Below are 22,095 nucleotides of genomic sequence, written 5' to 3' on the forward strand. Positions count from 1 at the left end.
ATATACTGTTATTATTAAGAGTATACTGATCAAGAGAAAGCAATGAAGTTTCAATTTATGCTGTAATTTAATTTTAATTTTATTTTTTCAACATGAAAGAAAGAATTTCATGATTTCCACACTAATGTACCTAAAGCTAGGCCTTGAAGTAGTGAATCTTTTGACATCTGATGTACATAGCTAACAGCAGCTGTTTGTGACATATTTCAGTTTTGCCTCAAATCACAACTTACATTTTGCTTAATTATCCTGATTATTTTAAAGAATTTCTTCTTCTCCCAAAACTAGGCCTCATGCTGGTCTAATCCGATACCTGATTTGTCCATTTCAGACATTTTGTTTGGATATCGTAATTCAGATAGCAACCCACAGTGTAATTTATAAGAAGTTTTGTTGTTTTCGCTCCACTCAAACATTTGGCCAAAAAGATTGAATTAAAAATTAAATTTGTAGTATTCAGCCCAGATATCGCAGTGAGCAATGAGAATCTCAGTGACAGATTCATATAAACCAGGAGGCTTACAAAATATACTGCGTTTTGTTCCCCCCCCCCCCCCCCTTTCAAGATTTGGTAAAGCGTATTCTTTCTCCTTGCTTGCCTTGATCTTAAGCTCGCACATGTGTCAACAGATATGCAAAACATTCTTTGAGAATGTTATAACAATTACAAGAATGCAGCCGAGTCATGTCTTCAGCAACCACTGATATTTCAATATGTGTGGCGTACACATGCCATCATTTTCAAAACAAAATTAAATGAGAGACCATGATATGAGGAGTACATTCAGAAAGATAACATACACACACGTACTCACACGCGTGCCTTGATATGAGGAGCGCCTGCAGGGAGATAACATACACACACCCAAGAGCATGCAAGTGCGTGACCTCCTGCAACACACACACACACACACACACACACACACACACACACACACACACAGTGAACAACTAATGCCGCCACAAAACCAAAGATGAGCAACATCAGCAATTATTGATACCAAATGTTAATTACCAACTAGTTGAGCACGTAGTATTAATTCTTAACACTATCCCAATACCTGGAATTGCATGTCAGATTCTCTGTGTTGTTAGGTTCCATGGGATTACCGGTGCCAAGACTGTTCTGCAATAGCAGATATGCTTGTCTAATGCAAGCATGTGTGATGCATATTCTCAATATACCAGTCGTCCTTGGTTCTGATGATCTGACTGATATAGACCTTATCTTAGACAATGAATGAAAAGTACACTTCACACTGTCTTTCCGCAGAGCCCAACCAATTCTGTTGGAAACGCCACCTACGTAAGGCAAACAGGCCACAGAGTTAGGTGTCACCTCATTTTTTTCATTACTCACCCAATTGTTTGACAATGCAGCCTTTCGTAAAGCAGTATGTGTGAAGCGATTGTTTGTGGGCACTGATTGATTGATTGATTTAACTGAGAGGGGTTATGGGATCAAATGGCAAAGTCATCAGTCCTATGAAGTGAGTCAAAAGAACAAGAGTCTGCTAAAAATGGACGGATACAGCCAGGAGAGTCAAATTATACAATAATGGTCATTAAACACACAGTAAAGACATAAAAGGTGAGACCAAACCTAAAAATTGGGAGGAAAAAAAGGGTGGGGGCAATCATAGGGTCACAGACCAAGAAGACTAAAAGATGTCCCAACAAAAACCAACCTGCCCCTGCTTCAAGACTAAAGGAGAACCTTATATCTGGAAATAAAAATCACTTTGACAGAGGAAACCGAGGACCAGTCTAACCATCTGTGGATCACCTGCTAATATTAAATTTAAGGAATCGGAAAGACTATACTTAACACAAAGGGCCAAAAGAAGGGGACAGTTCACCAATATGTGAGGTATCGTCAGTCTGGCTCCACAACAACACTGTGGAGATGGGTCGTTATGTAGGAGGAAACAATGAGTGAACCAGGTATGACCAATGCATAAACGGCGTAAAACAGTGGACTCCTTCTGAGAGGAGCAGAAAGAAGAGCGCCAAACTGCAGTAGACTCCTTGATTGTGCGGAGTTTATTATTATGGGCAGTAATGCTCCAGATGGCATTCCACTTTTGGGCAAAGAGAGATTTGACGTAGATCTGCATATCCACAGCTGGAATCATGAAAGGAAATGGGGTAAGTATCTGCTTCTCTGGCAAAACGGTGAGCCAGTGCATTCCCTGGGATGCCCACAAGACTTGGAACCCAGAAAAGATGACTGAACAGGTGGCACGAGCAAGGGCAGAGAGGAGGTCATGGATAGCAGACATTAGAGGGAGAGGAGAGTAGCATTGATCAATAGCTTGCAGGCTGCTCATGGAGTCTGAAAAAATTAACACACCTGAGAAACAAAAAGAAGGGCCCCTTGAATGGCTAGAAGCTCTGCTGTGAACATACTACATGATCCCGATAATAAATGGCGATCGAAGCCAGTAGGAAATGTGAAAGTGTATCCCACCTTATAGATTATCTTCGACCCATCAGTGTAAAAGATGGTGGCACCTTGGAACTCTGCCAGAAAACCATAGAAGTGACAGAGATCTTAGGACCCTGGAATAGATCGGTTCTAATCTGTGGTCTAGGTCCCACCTGGGGGGGGGGGGGGGTGGTATGGGTATGGGAGGAAAGACACGAGGCGCAGTCCAGTGATTGGAGATGGACATCCCAACAGAGGGAAGTGAGACGCATGCCACCTGGCAATATTACCCATGAGATGGTGTCAGGATGGAAATGTCCGTTATTGGCGAAAAGCACAAGGTACACAAGATGGTCAGGGAAATGGTGAAAGGCGATTGCATACGAAGCAATAAGTTGGCTCCGTCGGACGTGTAGAATGGGAATCCCCATTTCCGTGAGGATACTATCAACAGGACTATGGCGAAAGGCACCAATAGCCAGATACACCCCATAATGATGGACAGGATAAAGGAGTTTAAAAAGTGGAAGGAGCTGGTGAGCCATAAACCTGACTACCATACTCTAGTCTGGGAAAGAACAGAGCATGATACAGATGGAGAAGAGTGGAACGGTCTGCACCCCAAGATGTGGGGGCCAGGAGGTAAGAGCATTAAGCATCCACATACATGTAGTCTTTAGGTGGCGAATGTGAGGCAGCCATGTCAGCTTGTTATCAAAAATAAGGCTCAAGAAACGGGACTGGACTGCAACGCTGAGTTGCTGGTTACCTAAATAAAGTTCTGGATTGGGGTGTATGGTGGGTTGAGGACAAAAATGCATCACTCACATTTTGGAGGGAGAAAACTAGAAGCCATGGGTGGTGGCCCACACACAGGCCTGTCGGATGGTGCCTCGGAACTGGCACTCAACAGATACTACCATGTGGGAGCTGCACCAGATGCAAAAATCGGCAACATACAATGCCGGGGTAACCAGAGGCCCAACAGAGGTCGCAAGCCCATTGATGGCAACAAGGAAGAGTGTGACACTTAAAACAGAACCTTGCGGGATACCATTCTCCTGAATCTGAGGGGCACTGAGTGAAGTGCCAACTCGAACCCGGACGAGACAGTGAGATTAAAACTCACGGATAAAAATCTGAAGAGGACCAAGCAAGCCCTAGCCGTGGAGGGTAACAAAAATGTGATGGCGCCAAGCCATGTCATACGCCTCATGTAGGTCAAAGAAGACTGCGACAAGGTGCTGGTGGTGAGTAAAAGCCTTTCGGATGTCTGATTCCAATCGGAATAAATGGTCAGTTCGAGATCACCCTGACTGGAAACCACAATGACACGGGGACAAAAGGCCCCGAGATTCGAGTACCCAACATAATCTAAAGCTGACCATCCTTTCGAGCAGGTTTATGGGCATTAACACTGCAGAAATTAACTTAGATGTCTTTCACTATAACACTTCTAGCAATATGTGACTCAAGGTGGGCTAACACAGCTGACAAATTTTCAGTGTCTGAGCTGATATGGCCCAGACAGTGACAACTAGCGGTCTGACAGTACAAATCAGTGTGAGCTGGCTCCTGCAAACAGCATGTCTGGATGTACAATCAAGCTTCATCCTCACCACCATGCTGAGGAAGGGAATATGGCAACCCCTTTCCACCTCCACTGTGAAGTGAATATTTGGGTGGATTGAATTCAGATGTACTAAAAAGCCACTCAAATTCTCACTTCCATGAGACGAAACAATGAAAGTATTGCTTATGTATCTGAAAAAGAAGGCAGGTTCAAATGCTGCCAACTCCAGGGTGTGTTTTTCATAAAATATGTTGTCAATAATAGGTGGCAAAGGGCTCCTCATCACAACTCCATCTGTCAGTCCATAGTAACTTGTTGCAGAATAAAAAACAACTGGAAGTCAACACATGTTAAAATAGGTTGGTTATTTCAGCACAAAATCTAACCTCAATTAACCACAATGAATCAGACTGAGGAATATGTGCGAAGAGAGTCCACAGCAAAAACTTACTAAAGTGTCAAATAATGGAAAATCTAGGATGAAATGTAACAATATTATGGAAAGGGATAGCTGTTAATCACCATACAGTGGAGATGCTGTGTAGCAGATAGGTACAACATAAAGACTGTCACAAAATAAGCTTTCAGCCAACAAGGCCTTTGTCAAAAACAGAAGAGACACACACACACACACACACACACACACACACAAAGTAACTTGCAGACACATGACCAGTGTCTCTGACAGCTGAATCCAGACTACGAGCAGCAGCAGCAGCAAGGCATGATGGGAGAGGCAACTGGATGGGGGAAAGGATGAGGCTGAGGCAGAGGGGGGGGGGGATAGCAGGGTGGGGTGGGGTGTGGGATGGTGAATTGCTGGTGGGAAGAATGCAGGGATGAGGTGGAAAGAGGGTAGGGCAGCTAGGTGCAGTTGGGTGGTTAGATGGAGGGCAGGGGAGGGGGGTAGCAAAAAAGGAGAGAAGTAAAGAGACTGGATTGGCTGGTGGATTACAGGGGTTATAGTGCTGGAATGGGAGCAGGGAAGGGGCTAGATGGGTGAGAACAATGACTAATGAAGCTTGAGGCCAGGAGGGTTACAGGAGCATAGGATACATTGCAGGGAGAGTTCCCACCTGTGCAATACAGAGAGGCTGGTGGTGGTGGTGGGAAGGATCAATACGGCACAGGCTGTGAAGCAGTCATTGAAATGAAGGATGTTGCGTTGGGCGGCATGCTCAGCAACAGGGTGGTCCTTTTGTTTCTTGGCCACAGTTTGTCGGTGGCCATTTGTGCAGACAGGCAGCTTGTTGGTTGTCACGCCTACATAGAATGCAGGACGGTGGTGGCAGCTTAGCTTGTTAATCACATGACTGGTTTCACAGGGAGCCCTGCCTTTGATGGGATAGGTGATGTTAGTGACTGGACTGGAGTAGGTGGTGGTAAGAGGATGTATGGGACAGGTCTTGCATCTAGGTCTACTACATGGGTATGAGCCATGAGGTAGGGGATTGGGAGCAGGGTTTGTGTAAGGATGGACGAGTATATTGTGTAGGTTGAGTGGACGGCAGAATACCACTGTGGGAGGGGTGGGAAGGATAGTGGGCAGGACATTTCTCATTTCGGGGGCACGACGAGAGGTAATCGAAACCCTGGCAGAGAATGTAATTCAGTTTCTCCTGTTCTGGATGGTACTGAGTTACGAGGGGAATGCTCCTCTCTGGCTGGACAGTGGGGTGTTGGGAGGATGTGGGAGACTGGAATGATAAGGCAGGGAGAGTTATTTTTGTACAAGGATGGGAGGATAATTAAGGTCACTGAGACCACCGGTATATTTTGAGAGGGACTTTCGTCACTGCTGATGTGATGGCCACAGGTGGCTAGGCTGTACGGAAGGGACTTCTTGATATGGTATGGGTGGTAGCTGTCGAAGTGGAGGTATTGCTGGTGGTTAGTAGCTTTGATATGGGCGGAGGTACTGATGTAGCCATCTTTGAGGTGGAGGTCAACATCTAGGAGGGTGGCTTGTTGAGCTGAGTAGGACCATGTGAAGCTAATGAGGGAGAAGCTGTTTAGGTTCTGGAGGAATGTGGATAGGGTGTCCTCACCCTCGATCCAGATCACAAAGGTGTCATCAAGGAATCTGAACCAGGTGATGGATTTAGGATTGTGGGTGTTTAGGAAGGATTCCTCTAGATGGCCCATGAATAGGTTGGCACAAGATGGTGCCATGTGGGTGCCTATAGGTGTAGCCTGGATTTTTTTGTAGGTAATGCCTTCAAGGGAGAAGTAAATGTGGGTGATGATATAGTTGGCCATGGTGACTAAGAAGGTGGTTGTTGGTTTGAAATCTGTTGGGCGATGGGAAAGGTAGTGTTCAACAGGGGTAAGGCCATGAGCATTAGAGATGTTAATATAAAGGGAGGCGGCAGCAATGGTAATGAGCAGGGCATCGTGTGGTAAGGGAACAGGAACTGTGGTGAGTTGGTGGAGGAAATGGTTGGTATCTTTTATACAGGTGAGTAGGTTCCGGTTGAAGGTGTTGGTCTACGAGAGCACAGTAATCAGCCACAATGTGGCATCCTGGGTAGTTGGGTTTATGGACTTTTGAAAGCATGTAGAAGGTAGGAGTGCATGGAGCCATAGGAGAGAGAGAGACTACTCCAGGGAGAGGTTCTGGAATGAGCCTAAAGATTTGAAGAGAGACTGGAGATCCTGCTCGATTTCTGGAATAAGGTCACTGTGGGAGGATTTGCAGGTGGATGTATCTGACAGCTGATGGAGTCCTTTTGCCAGCTAATCCTTGTGGTTCAAAACAACGGTGGTGGAGCCTTTGTCCACAGGTAGGATTATAAGATCAGTATCAGTTTTTAGGTGGTAGACTGCGGTTCTTTCTGCTGATCTAAGTTTAGTTTGGATATTGAAGGATTTGGGAAATGATGGTGAGACAACGTTCAATGTTAAGAAATTCTGTAAAGTTAACAGGTGGTGATTTGGGGGCAGTGGGGGTGGATCACCCTCTCTCCATCTCATCCCTGCATGCTACCCAGCAGCATTTCACCATCCCCAACCTCCCCATACCAGCCTCCTACTTACCTCCACCCAGTTGCCTCTCCCAACATGCATTGCTGCTGCTCAGAGTCTGGCGTCAACTGCAAGAGACTGTGGTCGTGTATGTGAGTTGTGCTGTGCTGTGTTCTCTCTCTCTCTCTCTCTCTCTCTCTCTCTCTCTCTCTCTCTCTCTCTCTCTCTGTGTGTGTGTGTGTGTGTGTGTGTGTGTGTGTGTGTGTGTGTGTGTGTGGCCCTTTTTGACAAACACATTGTTGGCCGAAAGCTTATTTTGTGACAGTCCTTTTGTTGTGCCTATCTGTGATTCAGCACTAGCACTATATGGTGAGTAACAACTATCCTTTTCATAATATTGTTACTAAAATATCAGAGTCATTCAAATGCAGTCTCCCTACATGATGTAGGAAATTCGTTGGGTTCTGAAGGTGATGTACATCCTGACCTACTAGTGGGCTAACCAGAGTATCGAGGTGTTTTGCTACACAGCATGCCTGAGCACCAATGTTACTGATAACCAGCCTAAGAGAAAGCCCAATGTGGATTATCGGGATGGTTTAAAATCTAGGGGGACAAAACAATAAGAATTATGACTTTTGATGGTCTCAGATGCTTTAGTATTACCCTTGGGCATAGGAGCCCCAGTGAACACATGACAAACTGCTCTCCCAATCTTCTCTAGTGCATCAGAAGGTAGTTTAAAAACAGCCTGTTTGACAGGACTTGTAAAATCAAGAAGCGGGAAATGATTGAGCATAGGTGTAAAGTTTAAACATTTCCATAACAGAGAAGCTGCATCGTCCAAAGCTTTCTTCATGAGATTGATTACAGAATGTTGAAATGTAGTATTACACTCAAGAGTCACTGAAAAGTTCCAACTTAGTCAAATGCCGTGCAGTAGCAAAACGACATTCCCAGACCATGACTGAGGGACACCATCTAACCATGTAAAGAAAATTTTTAAGCAATCATCACATGAAGCCAAAACTATTATTCGAAACAAACACCTACTGTCAGGAACTACAATGGACGCTTTCACGAACAAGCGCTAAAACAGTGCATTGCTTGTTGCGATTAGCACTCTGGGAATTAATATCACACAAAACTTTGGCAAATGTTGGAATGACATTATGTTCTCAGCACGATCACAAAAAGAAAAGCACACAGTGCAATCTCACTCTCCTACAACAAAGTTTATTTAACTTCTGCAAGCAATAATACATTCCCTTCCTGCGAAGGTCAACAATGTGAAACTTGAGTTTCTCCCGCCGTATAAAATGTGTGAAGAACTTACAGGAATGAAGCTGAGTGAAGTTTTCAACAACTGCTGATATTTCAAAGTGTTGACATGTCTTGAACACGATCGAGTAAAAACCTGTGAAATATTGGTACTTGTCAAAGATACCACCTGGTTGCATTCCCGTAAGTGATTTGAACATTTTATACGTGAAGAGAAACTCAAGTTTCATATTTTTTAACAGTTTATGCTCTCTCATGTAGTACACATGGCTCTGATGCAACTAGGGAATCACATCTTGGAACGACATACACATTTGCTAAACCGAAATCAAGGATATGAAATAATAAAGAATGACTTTTTGAAACATATTTTAACTCTATGTTGGAGCTGATGAGAGAAGATGAATCATTTTTAGCAGTGGAACGTTGAACTACTGGTGATGTACAAAACACCTAATCAAGTGTTATTTATACAGAAATATCTGCACATCCTATCAACTTTCTGAATAGACTACCATTTTTCCTACAGGTAGGTCATAAATGTTGTGCACTTACAGTGATTGTGGAATAAATAACATTCTCTCCAGAAAAAGGTGTCAGTATGAATTACCAAAGACTATGAAATGGGATTAATTTTTGTCATTTCTAGACAGACAAAATACCACAAAGGAAAATAAAATAAGGGAGTGTGGGAGGGAAGGAGGCACAAAAGATATAACAACAACAAATCCAAAATCCAACATAGAATATGCTGAAACTGTGTTACAGTTTCAACTTCTTGAATATGAGGAGGGCAAGATCTTTATTGATCAAAATGCAAAGTTATACAGTCATTTACAGTAATATGTCTGATATTACACATAGATACAGCCACATACATATGTAAAACACTTATTTTGTACAAGAAGAAATCTAAATGTACCCATTGAAGATTGTATAAAAACAAAACATTCAATTTATATGCAATATCTTTTGTTATAGAACTTCACTGACACAGTTTTGTCTTCTTCTCTTCAATTTTGGTTTCCTTTCCTTTTTAACTAACTTCACTTATGCTCTCACACAGTACAATGAACAACAGGAAAAACTTCACAAAAAAGTTATATCTTGTCTTCCATTTAGAGGTACAGCAACAAAAACTTAACATTTCTCTCTCGTTCACTCTCTTCCGATCAATAGACACACAGCGATGCAACTGAGTACTGTTCTGCACAATTCTTCTTCCAGTCAAATATGGTAACTCATAATGGTATAGCAACATAATGATGTCATTAGTCCAGCAGGATGGAAAAAAATAAATAAGTACAATGAGGTTTGAACACTCTACAGAGCTTTTTGAACACAATTTACATACATTAAACTTTAAAAAATAACTAGTAATAACAGTAAAACTTAATTCAGTACTCACCGTTCCGTATCAATACAAATTTGAAACCTTCTTACAGTCATACACTTATATTCAGAAAAAGAAATTCTACATAACAACAACCTGACGGCTTATATACGCAACGTCCAATCTAACAACAAAGCACCACACCGGAGCATTAGCTATTTGCCTGATTATAACACAGTTTAATTGCTATTTTCGCTAACACTGAATAATTTGTACCTAATATTGTACCCCAAGCCTCACACAGAAAACAAACAATTTCTTTTTCTCCCTCTAAGGAAATAATTTTACTCAACTGCTCCACCTACACGTCTTAGCTTACCGCCCTTGCAAATTATCGTTAACAAAGACATCAGGCACACTCCAAGACATTTAAAAATTGCAGCCACAAAATGTCAGCATCTTGCCACAACATTTTGGTTGTACTAGGCAGCCAAAATATTTCAAGTTATAGGCTTCAACTGGCTGCAATCATGAAATATCACGGAATATTCAGTATGCAGAAAAACTTTGAAAATCACATGTAAGGCACATCTGACTTTGACAATGGGCAGCACAGAGTATGTGTTAGGTGCACATCATAATCAGAAATTCCACTCCCCCTATTTTGTAAGATTTGCAAAGCATAAATTCTGTACTAAACTTAGAGACCACTGAACATGCAGCAGAAAATTAGTGGTGCAGCTCTGGTGACAAAACGAATGAGACATTGTGAAGAAATTGGGATTTGATTTTTGCGTAATACTGTTGATGACAGTCATGGGAAAGCACTGATCAAGTATGCTTATAATGGGAAAATAATGCTGTATTAGATTCTATGCCATTACTGACAAGCAGCCAGAGATTCCCCAACAGTGTCATAAATTCCTGCCAATAGGGGTACCAGTATGACATATGTCAATCACTTGCTTCATGTTTATTTTCTGACAGGAGATTGTCTGACACTTTACTCAGATTTATCTCAGTGAACTCGAATCTACAAGAATGATTACGACAGGTGATTCACATTGTGTTTGGTTTCATCCATGAAATAAGAAAAAAACTACTTGATTTTCAAAAGTTTTATTGTAGGATGAAGCATATTCTGCTAAATGAAAAAGTTAATTGCAATTTCTTTGAATTATTCTTCCAAGTGAATTGCAAGTTAAGGAAGAGACCCATTTTAAAAAGTGTATTAGTAACAGTTTGAACACTAATTTGTTGAAACTTTGGTGACCATGGATACTGGAGCTGGACATTAGTATTGTGACTTGTGGTACCAAATAAGAATTGGTGAATAAAGAACACACACGATAAACTGGATACTTAAGGGTTTCATAATTCCGAACAAGTGAACTGCAGAGACAGGGAGATCTACGAAAAACCAACCCAGGAGCATACTCAAATGAAGATTCTCGAAGTATATCGATGTGACACAATCTTCTCAGGTTGCTCGTTGTGTCAATATAAATTATGTCCATTTGACAGACTGTGAGACTTCAGCACTCACTAAAAGACGAAACTGGAAAGAGAGAATGTGCCTGCTAAAACACCACGGATACACTGCAGACTGATGTGAGAAACCCGAGAACATTGTATTGCACCATAGGGGCAGCAAAAGGAATCTGCGGAAAGGGTTAAGGAAATCATAGCCTTTTTTGTCATAGTAGGTTTGGAATGGGTTTTTGTATGCACAAGATTGTCAGTAAATGTGTTAGGAAAGCGAGCATTACAACATTACATGGCTGCAAGGAGCTTTTAGGTGATGACAACTATCAAGTTGAAAATACTGCTGTTTTTGGAATTTGGAAGGAACAATGAGCACAGTGTGAAGATGAATGCTGGCAAACTGACTTTCAACAGAGGAGGCAACATGCAGCTACAAGAAATATGTAGTACAGGCTCACCACAAGCCAGTACTGAAATGGTATTACCTAAAAACTCAAAGGAAATGAGTACGGAAGATAAAAGAGTTCTGACATGTTCCACACCCACAAGAATCATCTCATTTTTTGGGTCTATGGTATAAAAACTGAATCAAATCAAATCTAATCTAATGTCCTATTGACAAGGAGATGACCAGGTAAACTGTGAGCTTGAAAAGGACAAGGATAAGCAAAGGAATTGCTTGTGTCCTACACAAACGAATTATCCTCAGATTAACGTTAAGTGATGTGAGGAAGTAAAAGAACTGCCAAATCCGGATGGCTGGAGAGAGGTTATAAACCTCAGCATAATTAGGGACATCGATGCGAGTACAATGCCTTTATCTCAGTATCATCTCACTCACTGTCTAATAACATCAAACACAAGGACAGACTTCTGAACACCCCAAAGGAAGCTCAAACAGGCAAGCTGTGAATTAATATGAGGGAGACATTTCTATTTACTGGGCCATGCTCAAAACATGTGTAGAAGTTTCACAGCTCGAACACGGATTCCCACCTTTTGCACGCAGTGCTTGACTGGTACGAGTGCTGATAAACCCTCCTAATAGTTCTGAGTAGCAGCAGACAAAAGACTCTCAAAATAGCAAATCTAATAACTGAGCCCACGGTAATGTCCTCTTTTCCCTCTATTACAGACGGTCACAAAATTTCAACACTCAAATATACAAAGGGTAGTTAGTTTTCATCATTGCTTCAAATAAATAAATCTACATACATCATGTTTATTTTTCTGCGGTGCTGGTAAACACTGAAATCTCCACAGCACAGTACTGTAAGCATGCTGCTAGAGGAACAAACAAAATGGTGTAGCCTACTGATTAAGAGTAGTATTGTGCAGTAATTTCAGCAGCAGTTGAAATGTCGCAGCTGTGTCAAGTCAATCCAGATGGCTGAAGAAGTCATCAGGATTGGCCACACACAGCTACAACATTTATGCTGCTGCTGAAAACAAAGTACCACACAGTACTACTCATCAATAGGCTACACCATCTTGTTTTGTTCCTCTAGCTGCATGCAAAGTACTGTGCTCTGGGGATTTCAGTGTTTACCGGCACTGCAGAAAAACAAACATGAAGTACATAACTTTATTATTTTAAGGCAATGATTAAAATTTTAAAACTATCCCTCGTAGAAAAACAACAACTACCTAATGCTCAACAGACAGATAGGTAGGTAGTCAATATTGTGACAATAATCTCTCTTACCTTTTATCGGTGTTCGCTTAGATGGCAATCCTTCAATAGTAGGCAAGACTTCTTCTGCCTGTTGTACCTTATGCCATGGTAAATCCACCAGTTTTCGCTCCTACATATAAAAAATATATATATATACATATTGTTATACTGCAATTTGATGGAGTCGAACAGATAGATTAAAAGCAAAATCACACAAAGCACATTAAATTTAAATTTTAACAGACATACTAGCACACAACATATTTACATAAACAAATGCAAATAAATTGCGAACACTGTTACCGCTATCAAGTGAGGGTATCTGCTTTATGACCCTCCAATGCAGTTGAAACAACTAAATATTTTAATCCTGGGAGCAGAAAATGCAAGTTAAGAGTAACTGCAAACAGTGATTGGGAAAACACCTCTTTTAGCTGTGGATGACCATCTCGAATCAAAATTCACTCTCAAGTTTCCTCTTTCTCTGAAAAGAATCAATGTTCCTTTAATAACAAGGCTTCATCATGCAAATAATTCCAAGGATTTTACATAATAAAAAATCTGGCAGATATGATTAAAAATTAACTACTTACAGGAAGTTGATAACAAATGATGTTCGCAACAAATAACAGAAACCAACACTGTTCCCAAACGAGGCAGAGGTGAGAGAAACACGCGTTTCTCTTTCACCACTGGTCAGCTAAAGTTGAAATTGCTAGGACTATAAATCTGGAGGTCACCTTCATTCAGCATGAATATAATCCTCAAACTGAACACATTTCCTGCTTGGAAATCATACAGAAGAATTGCAGATGTTTCAAATCTTTGTTAACTATATCAGCATACTGGTATCTGCGATAATGTATCAGGATATCAGTAATTCAGCAGTTAAAAAATTCATGCTCAGCTTTTGTGCCACTAGTAATGGGCACTGAGTAAGTGTTAGAGGTATTTTTGTCAATACAGCTTTATTTTGCTCCAGATTCCACAAACGCACCACCATTTCTACTACAAACAGTTTTTCAGTATAGTCCTCATCCAGACATTTTATCTTATGCCACCTATTTGATAAGGCTCTGTATGACCTTTCAGTCTTACTAATCTGCTCTGCTTCTCAGCCAATTTCGTACTTCACCTACATTATCATTTTTAACTATTACTACTGATCTTACGCTTAGCAGTTACAACAAACTCGACAGCAAGTCGGGTTGTTTACACATCAACCAATATAACGTAAAGAGCCCAACCCACAGATGACCTAATTTAAAAAAATAAAATTATTGTTATTTGTTTGTGCAATTTTTGTGAGTGACTAATGTAAGCCAACTTCAAATCTAATTTCAGGTAACACACACCACAATTTTCAGCAGAATTTTACATAATAGGCTACCACACGAGCATGAGAAAAAAATTTGCTACAATACTGAGAATAATGCTGTAAAACGAGGCTTTAATGTTCTGAACTGTAATTTTTTTCAGTTTAAATTAATGTTTCCAATTTGTTCCACGGAAGGAGATGTGATGGCACCACTATCTATTGCAGTAATCACTCGTGGTACAAGGTGCAATGGTACTAGATTTCTATGAAATTTACCGTATTTACTCGAATCTAAGCCGCACTCGAATCTAAGCCGCACCTGAAAAATGAGACTCAAAATCAAGGAAAAAAAATTTTCCTGAATCTAAGCCGCACCTGAAATTTGAGACTCTAAATTCAAGAGGAGAGAAAAGTTTTAGGCCGCATCTCCAAATCGAAACAAAGTTGGTCCACTGTAATATGAGACACAATTTAGGTCGAATGAATGACGATACAGCTACAGTAGTTTGGTTCGAGTCGTAACCTTAGCAGTTAAGCTTTACCAGGTAGCCATTGCTATGCGTCAGGCGCTCCGTCCGTATTTGTATGGTTACCCTTCCTTTTTCACTTGCTTCGTCTGGTTTGCATCGATTGCTTACTTTTCTTTGATCTGATAAGTGCCGTTTTCTTTGTTATAGGTGTTTACGTCACTCTAAGCTGAAAATGCATTACTGTACTGTGTCATGCATTGTTTGTCGCATTCTGGTAGTGCGTGTTTACGGCCCGCCGCGGCTCGCGGCATGGCTTGCTTTTGTGCGTACTACTGCCGCTTAAAAAGAGAGAGAGAGAGAGAGAGAGAGAGAGAGAGAGAAAGGAGAGGAATCGTCTCATTAGCGAAACAATGGCAAGAGACTGCAATTTGTTGTTACTTACACTGCTGCTTTCTTTGATAATTATCAACAAGAACCAAATAATACACTGCGTATGATAGAAGATGTTCTGAACGAGAGTTTAGTGAAAATTTTTCTCCGTTTGAAAATCTTTGCAGACACCTCTTTAGTACATTACATTCTGCAGAGAAATTAGAGTCATCTTAGATTCAAAAATCTAGTCAATTGCTGTGCTTCATTTCTGACTGTATCACTATTAGGCATAAGAATAATACAAATATAAACATGACATGATATGTATATTCTTCCGCGTTTGCTGTTGTCTCACTCTAGTTTCGTAGTTTATTAGGCAGACAGGATTTAAATGAGAGAGCAGCAAACATATAACAATACATGGCAAAATGTTTATATTCTTATTATTCTTATGGTGAAGAGAATACTGCATGTGATTCACAATTCATATAAGTTCCTATTAGCAACCATCTCTTCTCACAGGTACGAAAAAATTCAGAACGTAGAGTTGGCCATATTGACAAACATCCCAAACAGTCTCGCCAGTCGGATTTTCGTAGTACATTGAAATGCTGCTACATTCGAAGATGAACAATACGGAATTTGTATTTACTTCATTGGATAATGTACGAAAATGCAGTGGTCGAAACTCGGGGCGGAGAAAAAAAGCTCGTCTTCCACCCTTTTTTTTAAATTTATTTACTGACGCAGAGGATTTAGTGCCAGTATTTATCTTTGTGCCTACAAAGCATGCCTGTGTAGCACTACATATATTCGACGGCATAAGTTAGTTGTGGCGGCACCCACCAACATTTTTCAAAACTTCCGCTTGCTTTGTACTCGATTCTAAGCCGCAGGCAGTTTTTTGGATTACAAGAACTGGAAAAAAGTGTGGCTTAGATTCGAGTAAATACGGTAGTCACTGCAGTCAGCAGACAGACAGGATGGGAACAATAAAAATGGCAAAGATAATATTTGATTGACAGCAATCTGTTGCAATTTCATATTTGAAATCACTATCGTGAGACACGTAGCTATGCACATATAAATGAAATTTGAACTGTACAAACTTCAGAGAAAAGTTGAAATGGACTGTTACAATTTTGTTTGGCTAATTAACTGGAGTACTGGACACAAGGTCACTGATCAAGGAGCAGAGTAAGCAAATCATCCTCAACTGTAATAGAGCAAACAAAGATAATAAATTAAAAACTAAAATACTCCACTTTTAATTTGTCTATGTTACTCCAGGTGCCAAATGAATATTCTGTAAAAAGTACTAAATATTTAATGGAGATGAAATCTAATCTCTATTTAAATGTACAAGTAAGTTTGTGAGAACCTTGCAGTATCAGCATATCTCAACATAGCAGATTCCCCTATCAAAAGACACAATACAGTTCCCCAGTATTTTCAAACAATGACAGTCTTCCCACCTGATGGCGGATCCCTTCCCAATTAGTCTCATATACTATGTCAAATGGGAAAGACTGGTTACATCCCTTACAAAATGTAATTTTCACTGTATGAAACATACTTAACTCATTAATATCATTCAGGGATATTCCCCCCTTTGTGGCCATGAAACTGAAACTACATGAAGTAATGCAAGTAAGATGTATGGTAGTGAGCAACATTTACAAGTTCATTTCTACCAAAATCCATCAAGGTAAAATTTCTCTTGAGTACTTACCAATACATCGTAATAAATTTTACTTCTTTGTATTACTACTATCTTTTGTTGGTTCCATTCAAAATATGCCTGTATGAAAGAGAATGGCTGCCCAGTATGTATATTCACATAGTAAAACTGCATGTACTGCGAACTTTCACAGTTTTCTCAAGAATATATGACAGTCATTTAATAATTAAAAAGGCAAATTGATCTGGGGAAAAAATGATAGTAGGGCAAGTTTGGTACTTTTACGGCTTTAAGCTGGCATCACTGGGATACGCCCTGATCAGCTGATGCATCAACATTGTTTTGTTTGTAGCCTCAAAACTACATTTCAAGATGGTGAGTCTGCTTGAAACGAACACATTAGTTGAACAACATTCTGTTATTCATTTTTTACTTGCTGAAGGTGAGAAACCAGTGAATATATACTGTAGAATGTCTAAAGTTTATGGTGAAGGTTGTATGAATTGTGCAAATTTTTACGAGTGGGTAGAGCAGTTCAAAAATGGTTGTGACCAGTGACTGAGGAACACAGTTCTGGCAGACTAGTTGCAGTTTCAACTCCCTCACTTGAAAATCAAACTGATGACATTATTCGTGCCAACTGCCGTGTGACTGTGAAAATGATAGTTGATAAGGTTCAAGTTAGTACTAGTACAGTTCATAACATTCTCTGTAATAAGCTGGTGTACTGCAAAACATGTGCAAGATGGGTCCCAAAGGAGTTGACGTGGCTACACAAGGAAACAAAGTTGAGAGTGTGCACAGAGCTAAAGGAACATTATGAAAGAGAATATGAGCAATTCCTCAACAAAATTTTAATTTGTGATGAAACTTGGGTTCACTATTATAAGCCAGAATCAAGAAGACAAAGCACGGAGTGGAAGCACACCAACTCACCTTTCCAGAAAAAATTCAAAACCCAAGCATCAGCACGAAAAGCCATGTTGATGGTGTTTTGGGGTACTGAAGGTCCAGTTTTTTGTAATTATTTCTAAGAGCAGCGTACAATGAACAGCCAATACTACTCAGATTTGTTTTTAAACAAGGTGAAGCCAGCCAAGAGAGACACGTCTCGGATCTCAGAGGAGGTCCAGCAAGACAATGCATGTCCTCATATTGCTCAACTAACCCATTAAACCATCGGAAAAAAGTGTGTGTCAATTCCTAAGGGACCAAACTGCTGATGTCATTGGTCCCTAGACTTACACACTACTTAAACCAGCTTTCTCTTTTTCTTTTATTTAAACTGTTTATTTACTGACAAATGGAAATGTTAGTTAACAAATAATGAAACCATGTTTTCTAATATTAATATCTTTTTATGTTTAATTACTGGTAGTATGAGAATAAATTAGTATATTCACTGTCCAGTCACATTAATGTAACCATCTGTCAAAAGCCTGAATAACTGTGTCTGTGTGATCCTGGAAGGGACCGACAGGGATGTGGAGTCTTGCCAATTCCAGTGCCTTGGCCAGCTACACTAGGTTTCTCAGCTGAGATTCCACAGTGTGAACAGCCCGATCGAAGTGGGCGACAGATTCTCGATTTGGTTTAAATCTGGGGAATTTGGTGGGTTAGGGAGTGTGGCAGTTCACTCTGGTGCTCTTCAAACCACACATGTACACTGCAAGCTGTGCGATACATTTCATTGTCCTGCTGGTAGACACCATTGTGCCGAGGTAAAACAAACTGTATGCAGGTGCGGTCACAGTCCCCAAGGATAGATCCATACTTGTGTCGGTCCACTGTTCTTTCCAGAATGATGGCATCACCCTGGGAATGGCACGAAAACATGCCCCAGACCATAATACTCGCTCCTGGTTTCAGGGTATTTGCTTTCAGATGTTTCATGCTGCACATGCCAACTACCATCTATCATCTAAGAAGGCCACCTGTAACCACTCAGCAGTGGACATCCAGACATGGTACTGGCATGCAAATTACAGCCATCATCACAGATGAACAGCAGTCGGCACGGGTGCACGAACTAGGTGCCCGCTGTGGAGGACCGTGCAGCAATGTTCAATGAATTGTCATTAAGGAGACACTGTTGGGAGACCCTCGGTTTGCCAGGGCGGTCAGTTGCTCAACAGCTGCACGTATATTCGCCCGTACATAGCTCCATCTATGGCTCACGATGCACCACGGCTGCCTCAGCATGTTTCGGATAGTGCCATTTTGCCGTGCACAGTATATTTTAAGTGTGGCAGCATGCAAACAATTTAGAAACTTAGCAGTTTCAAAAATGATACCATCCCTGGCACGAAAGCCAATGATCATGCCCTTTTGGACATCACATGAACCGCACGCCCCCGTTTCAGCATTATGACAATGACTCCTCTATTTTCCGCATCCCCCAACACAGATTATATAGATGCCACTGCTAGTGCCACCACCTGCCTGTTTTGAATTGCCTAATTACTCATCTTCAGATGGTATACACTTTTAGTGACTGCATGGAGCATTGTGGGGGTCGTGTAACTGTGGCAATGTAGGGGGGGGGGGAGACATTTTTTTCTATCTTGCCACAGCTACACAAACCTACAATGTTATGTGCAATAATTATAGAGTGTATTATTTGAAGGTGAGTAGATGGGTGTTTCAAAACTGGTCATGGTAAAATAAAAACTGAATCATCACAAAAGGTGACTGGTTGCAGTTATTTCACAAAACTTTTATTAATAATACTGTTCAACCTCCAGAAATTAAAAAAAAATTAATTTTCTATTCAATGTTTCATACTTTTGTGCCAGATTTAAAGACATTATTTTTATTAAAAAAATTTCAATCACTATTATTTTGTTAACATTTCCATTTGTTGATAAACATGTAATTTAAATAAAAGCAAAAAAAAAAAAAATTATAGTAGCGAGATTCAACTCTAATCGTTACACTACACACTACCAGTGACTATTAATACCCTAGAAAGGTTTAGTACTTAATAGCACCCGGAAATCATCTAATCTTAAAAGGAGACTTTTTCAAGTGTTTCCAAGAAACTGCATCAAACTGAGTAAGTGGGCAAATCCTGTAAGTATCACAAAGATCTTTAAAGTTCCCTTACAAAATACCACACTGAAGATACAACTTCTATCATACAACATGACATAAGAGTACATGGTGAGTAGTCTACACTGGCTGGTCCTCTCACAAGAGATGCAGTCTATATGACAGATGATAGTTGGCCACTGGGTGCATTTTTAGAGTTGGAGCAGTATAATAATGATAGAAACACCGGCTTGGGGCTACCATGAAACATATGTATCTAAAACATATCTGCTGGGTTACAGACTGCAGTAAACAACTGTGTTAACTTGAAATTTTTAAATTAGGGAACATCTTTGAATAACAGAAGAAAGCTACTCTGACCCTTTCCTCAGTGACGTATGGTGAAAAATTACACACGTAATTAATCATACATCTTACCAATATTTGCTGCTTGTGGTCAGGACTGTGTAAATGGTTCAGGAATTCCTTAGCAGTCCGAGGAAAGACGTCACACACACGGCACCAGTGCATCTCGGGATCATAGAAGACCAGATTGTGGCGCTGTCCAGAACCGAGACTGGAGATTGAAGCAGCAACAGTTGCAGATGTCGTCTTCTCTTCGGCAATAGGGGGTTCAGCCAAGGCCTCCGATTCGTCAGAGTCTGCTGCAGACTCCTCGGAGTCTTCTTGCTTCTGTTGAGCAGACAGGAAATGTCACGACGTAAGACCTAGAGTGGCTTTAGGTGTTACTTTTTATTCGTAGCAGCTGTTAATTTGGACTCAGTTGCATGATGTTCCTCTTATGCATACTATTGCAAAACTTTTCCCCGTCTGCCCTCTCACTAAAAGCTAATTTATCCATTTAAAAAAAAAAAAAAACACACACACACACACACAACCATGAGTGAAAGGAGGCACAGAACTTGAAGTTCTTTTTATTACTTTTCTGGGGGACACTTTTCATGCCGCTTCTACGTCATTTCATTTCCTTTTTTAGAGATAAGAGGAGAGAAATCAAAAACTAAGAAACAAATTAACTGTTACATGAAAATTATAATGCTTCAACGAACTCCCAGCATTTTCTTGTGGCTGGATTAAATCACTGATGATAGTTATTGAAGGGTCCTGAATGGCACCAATTCCATTGTAGGTGACCTTTTTTCCAGCAGTTATAAATGGTATAACAGGTGTAGGATTCGTTATGAATAGGAAGGTAGGGCAGAGGGTGTGTTACTGTGAACAGTTCAGTGACCGGGTTGTTCTAATCAGAATCGACAGCAGACCAACACCGACAACGATAGTTCAGGTATACATGCCGACGTCGCAAGCTGAAGATGAACAGATAGAGAAAGTGTATGAGGATATTGAAAGGGTAATGCAGTATGTAGGGGAAGGAGTAGAAGAAAAGGTTACAGGAGAATATGGGCTTGGGACAAGGAATGAAAGAGGAGAAAGACTAATTGAGTTCTGTAACAAGTTTCAGCTAGTAATAGCGAATACCCTGTTCAAGAATCACAAGAGGAGGTGGTATACTTGGAAAAGGCCGGGAGATACGGGAAGATTTCAATTAGATTACATCATGGTCAGACAGAGATTCCGAAATCAGATACTGGATTGTAAGGCGTACCCAGGAGCAGATATAGACTCAGATCACAATATAGTAGTGATGAAGACTAGGCTGAAGTTCAAGACATTAGTCAGGAAGAATCAATACGCAAAGAAGTGGGATACGGAAGTACTAAGGAATGACGAGATACATTTGAAGTTCTCTAACGCTATAGATACAGCAATAAGGAATAGCGCAGTAGGCAGTACAGTTGAAGAGGAATGGACATCTCTAAAAAGGGCCATCACAGAAGTTGGGAAGGAAAACATAGGTATAAAGGAGGTAGCTGCGAAGAAACCATGGGTAACAGAAGAAATACAGAAGTACAAACATGTTCCGGGAAAATCAGGAATACGGAAATATAAGTCGCTGAGGAATGAAATAAATAGGAAGTGCAGGGAAGCTAAGACAAAATGGCTGCAGGAAAAATGTGAAGACATCGAAAAAGATATGATTGTCGGAAGGACAGACTCAGCATACAGGAAAGTCAAAACAACCTTTGGTGACATTAAAAGCAACGGTGGTAACATTAAGAGTGCAACGGGAATTCCACTGTTAAATGCAGAGGAGAGAGCAGATAGGTGGAAAGAATACATTGAAAGCCTCTATGAGGGTAAAGATTTGTCTGATGTGATAGAAGAAGAAACAGGAGTCGATTTAGAAGAGATGGATCCAGTATTAGAATCGGAATTTAAAAGAGCTTTGGAGGACTTACAGTCAAATAAGGCAGAAGGGATAGATAACATTCCATCAGAATTTCTAAAATCATTGGGGGAAGTGGCAACAAAACAACTATTCACGTTGGTGTGTAGAATATATGAGTTGGCGACATACCATCTGACTTTCGGAAAAGCATCAGCCACACAATTCCGAAGACGG

The 22,095-nt window shown here is 40.7% G+C and overlaps 1 protein-coding gene across 4 annotated transcripts in view; it reads right to left on the reverse strand.

The window, feature by feature from the left end:
- Positions 1-22,095, reverse strand: part of LOC126210577 (zinc finger matrin-type protein CG9776-like) — a 268,553-nt gene that overhangs the window by 125,463 nt on the left and 120,995 nt on the right. For all 4 annotated transcript variants that reach the window (XM_049939841.1, XM_049939842.1, XM_049939843.1 and 1 more), the window contains 2 exons: positions 20,049-20,303; positions 12,770-12,869 (listed from right to left, as the gene is read on the reverse strand). In XM_049939841.1, the coding sequence (XP_049795798.1) occupies positions 12,770-12,869; positions 20,049-20,303 (355 nt within the window). The remainder of the gene's footprint in view (positions 1-12,769; positions 12,870-20,048; positions 20,304-22,095) is intronic.

This window comes from Schistocerca nitens, chromosome 10, assembly GCF_023898315.1.
Source record: "Schistocerca nitens isolate TAMUIC-IGC-003100 chromosome 10, iqSchNite1.1, whole genome shotgun sequence".
NCBI classification, from domain to species: Eukaryota; Metazoa; Arthropoda; class Insecta; order Orthoptera; family Acrididae; genus Schistocerca; species Schistocerca nitens.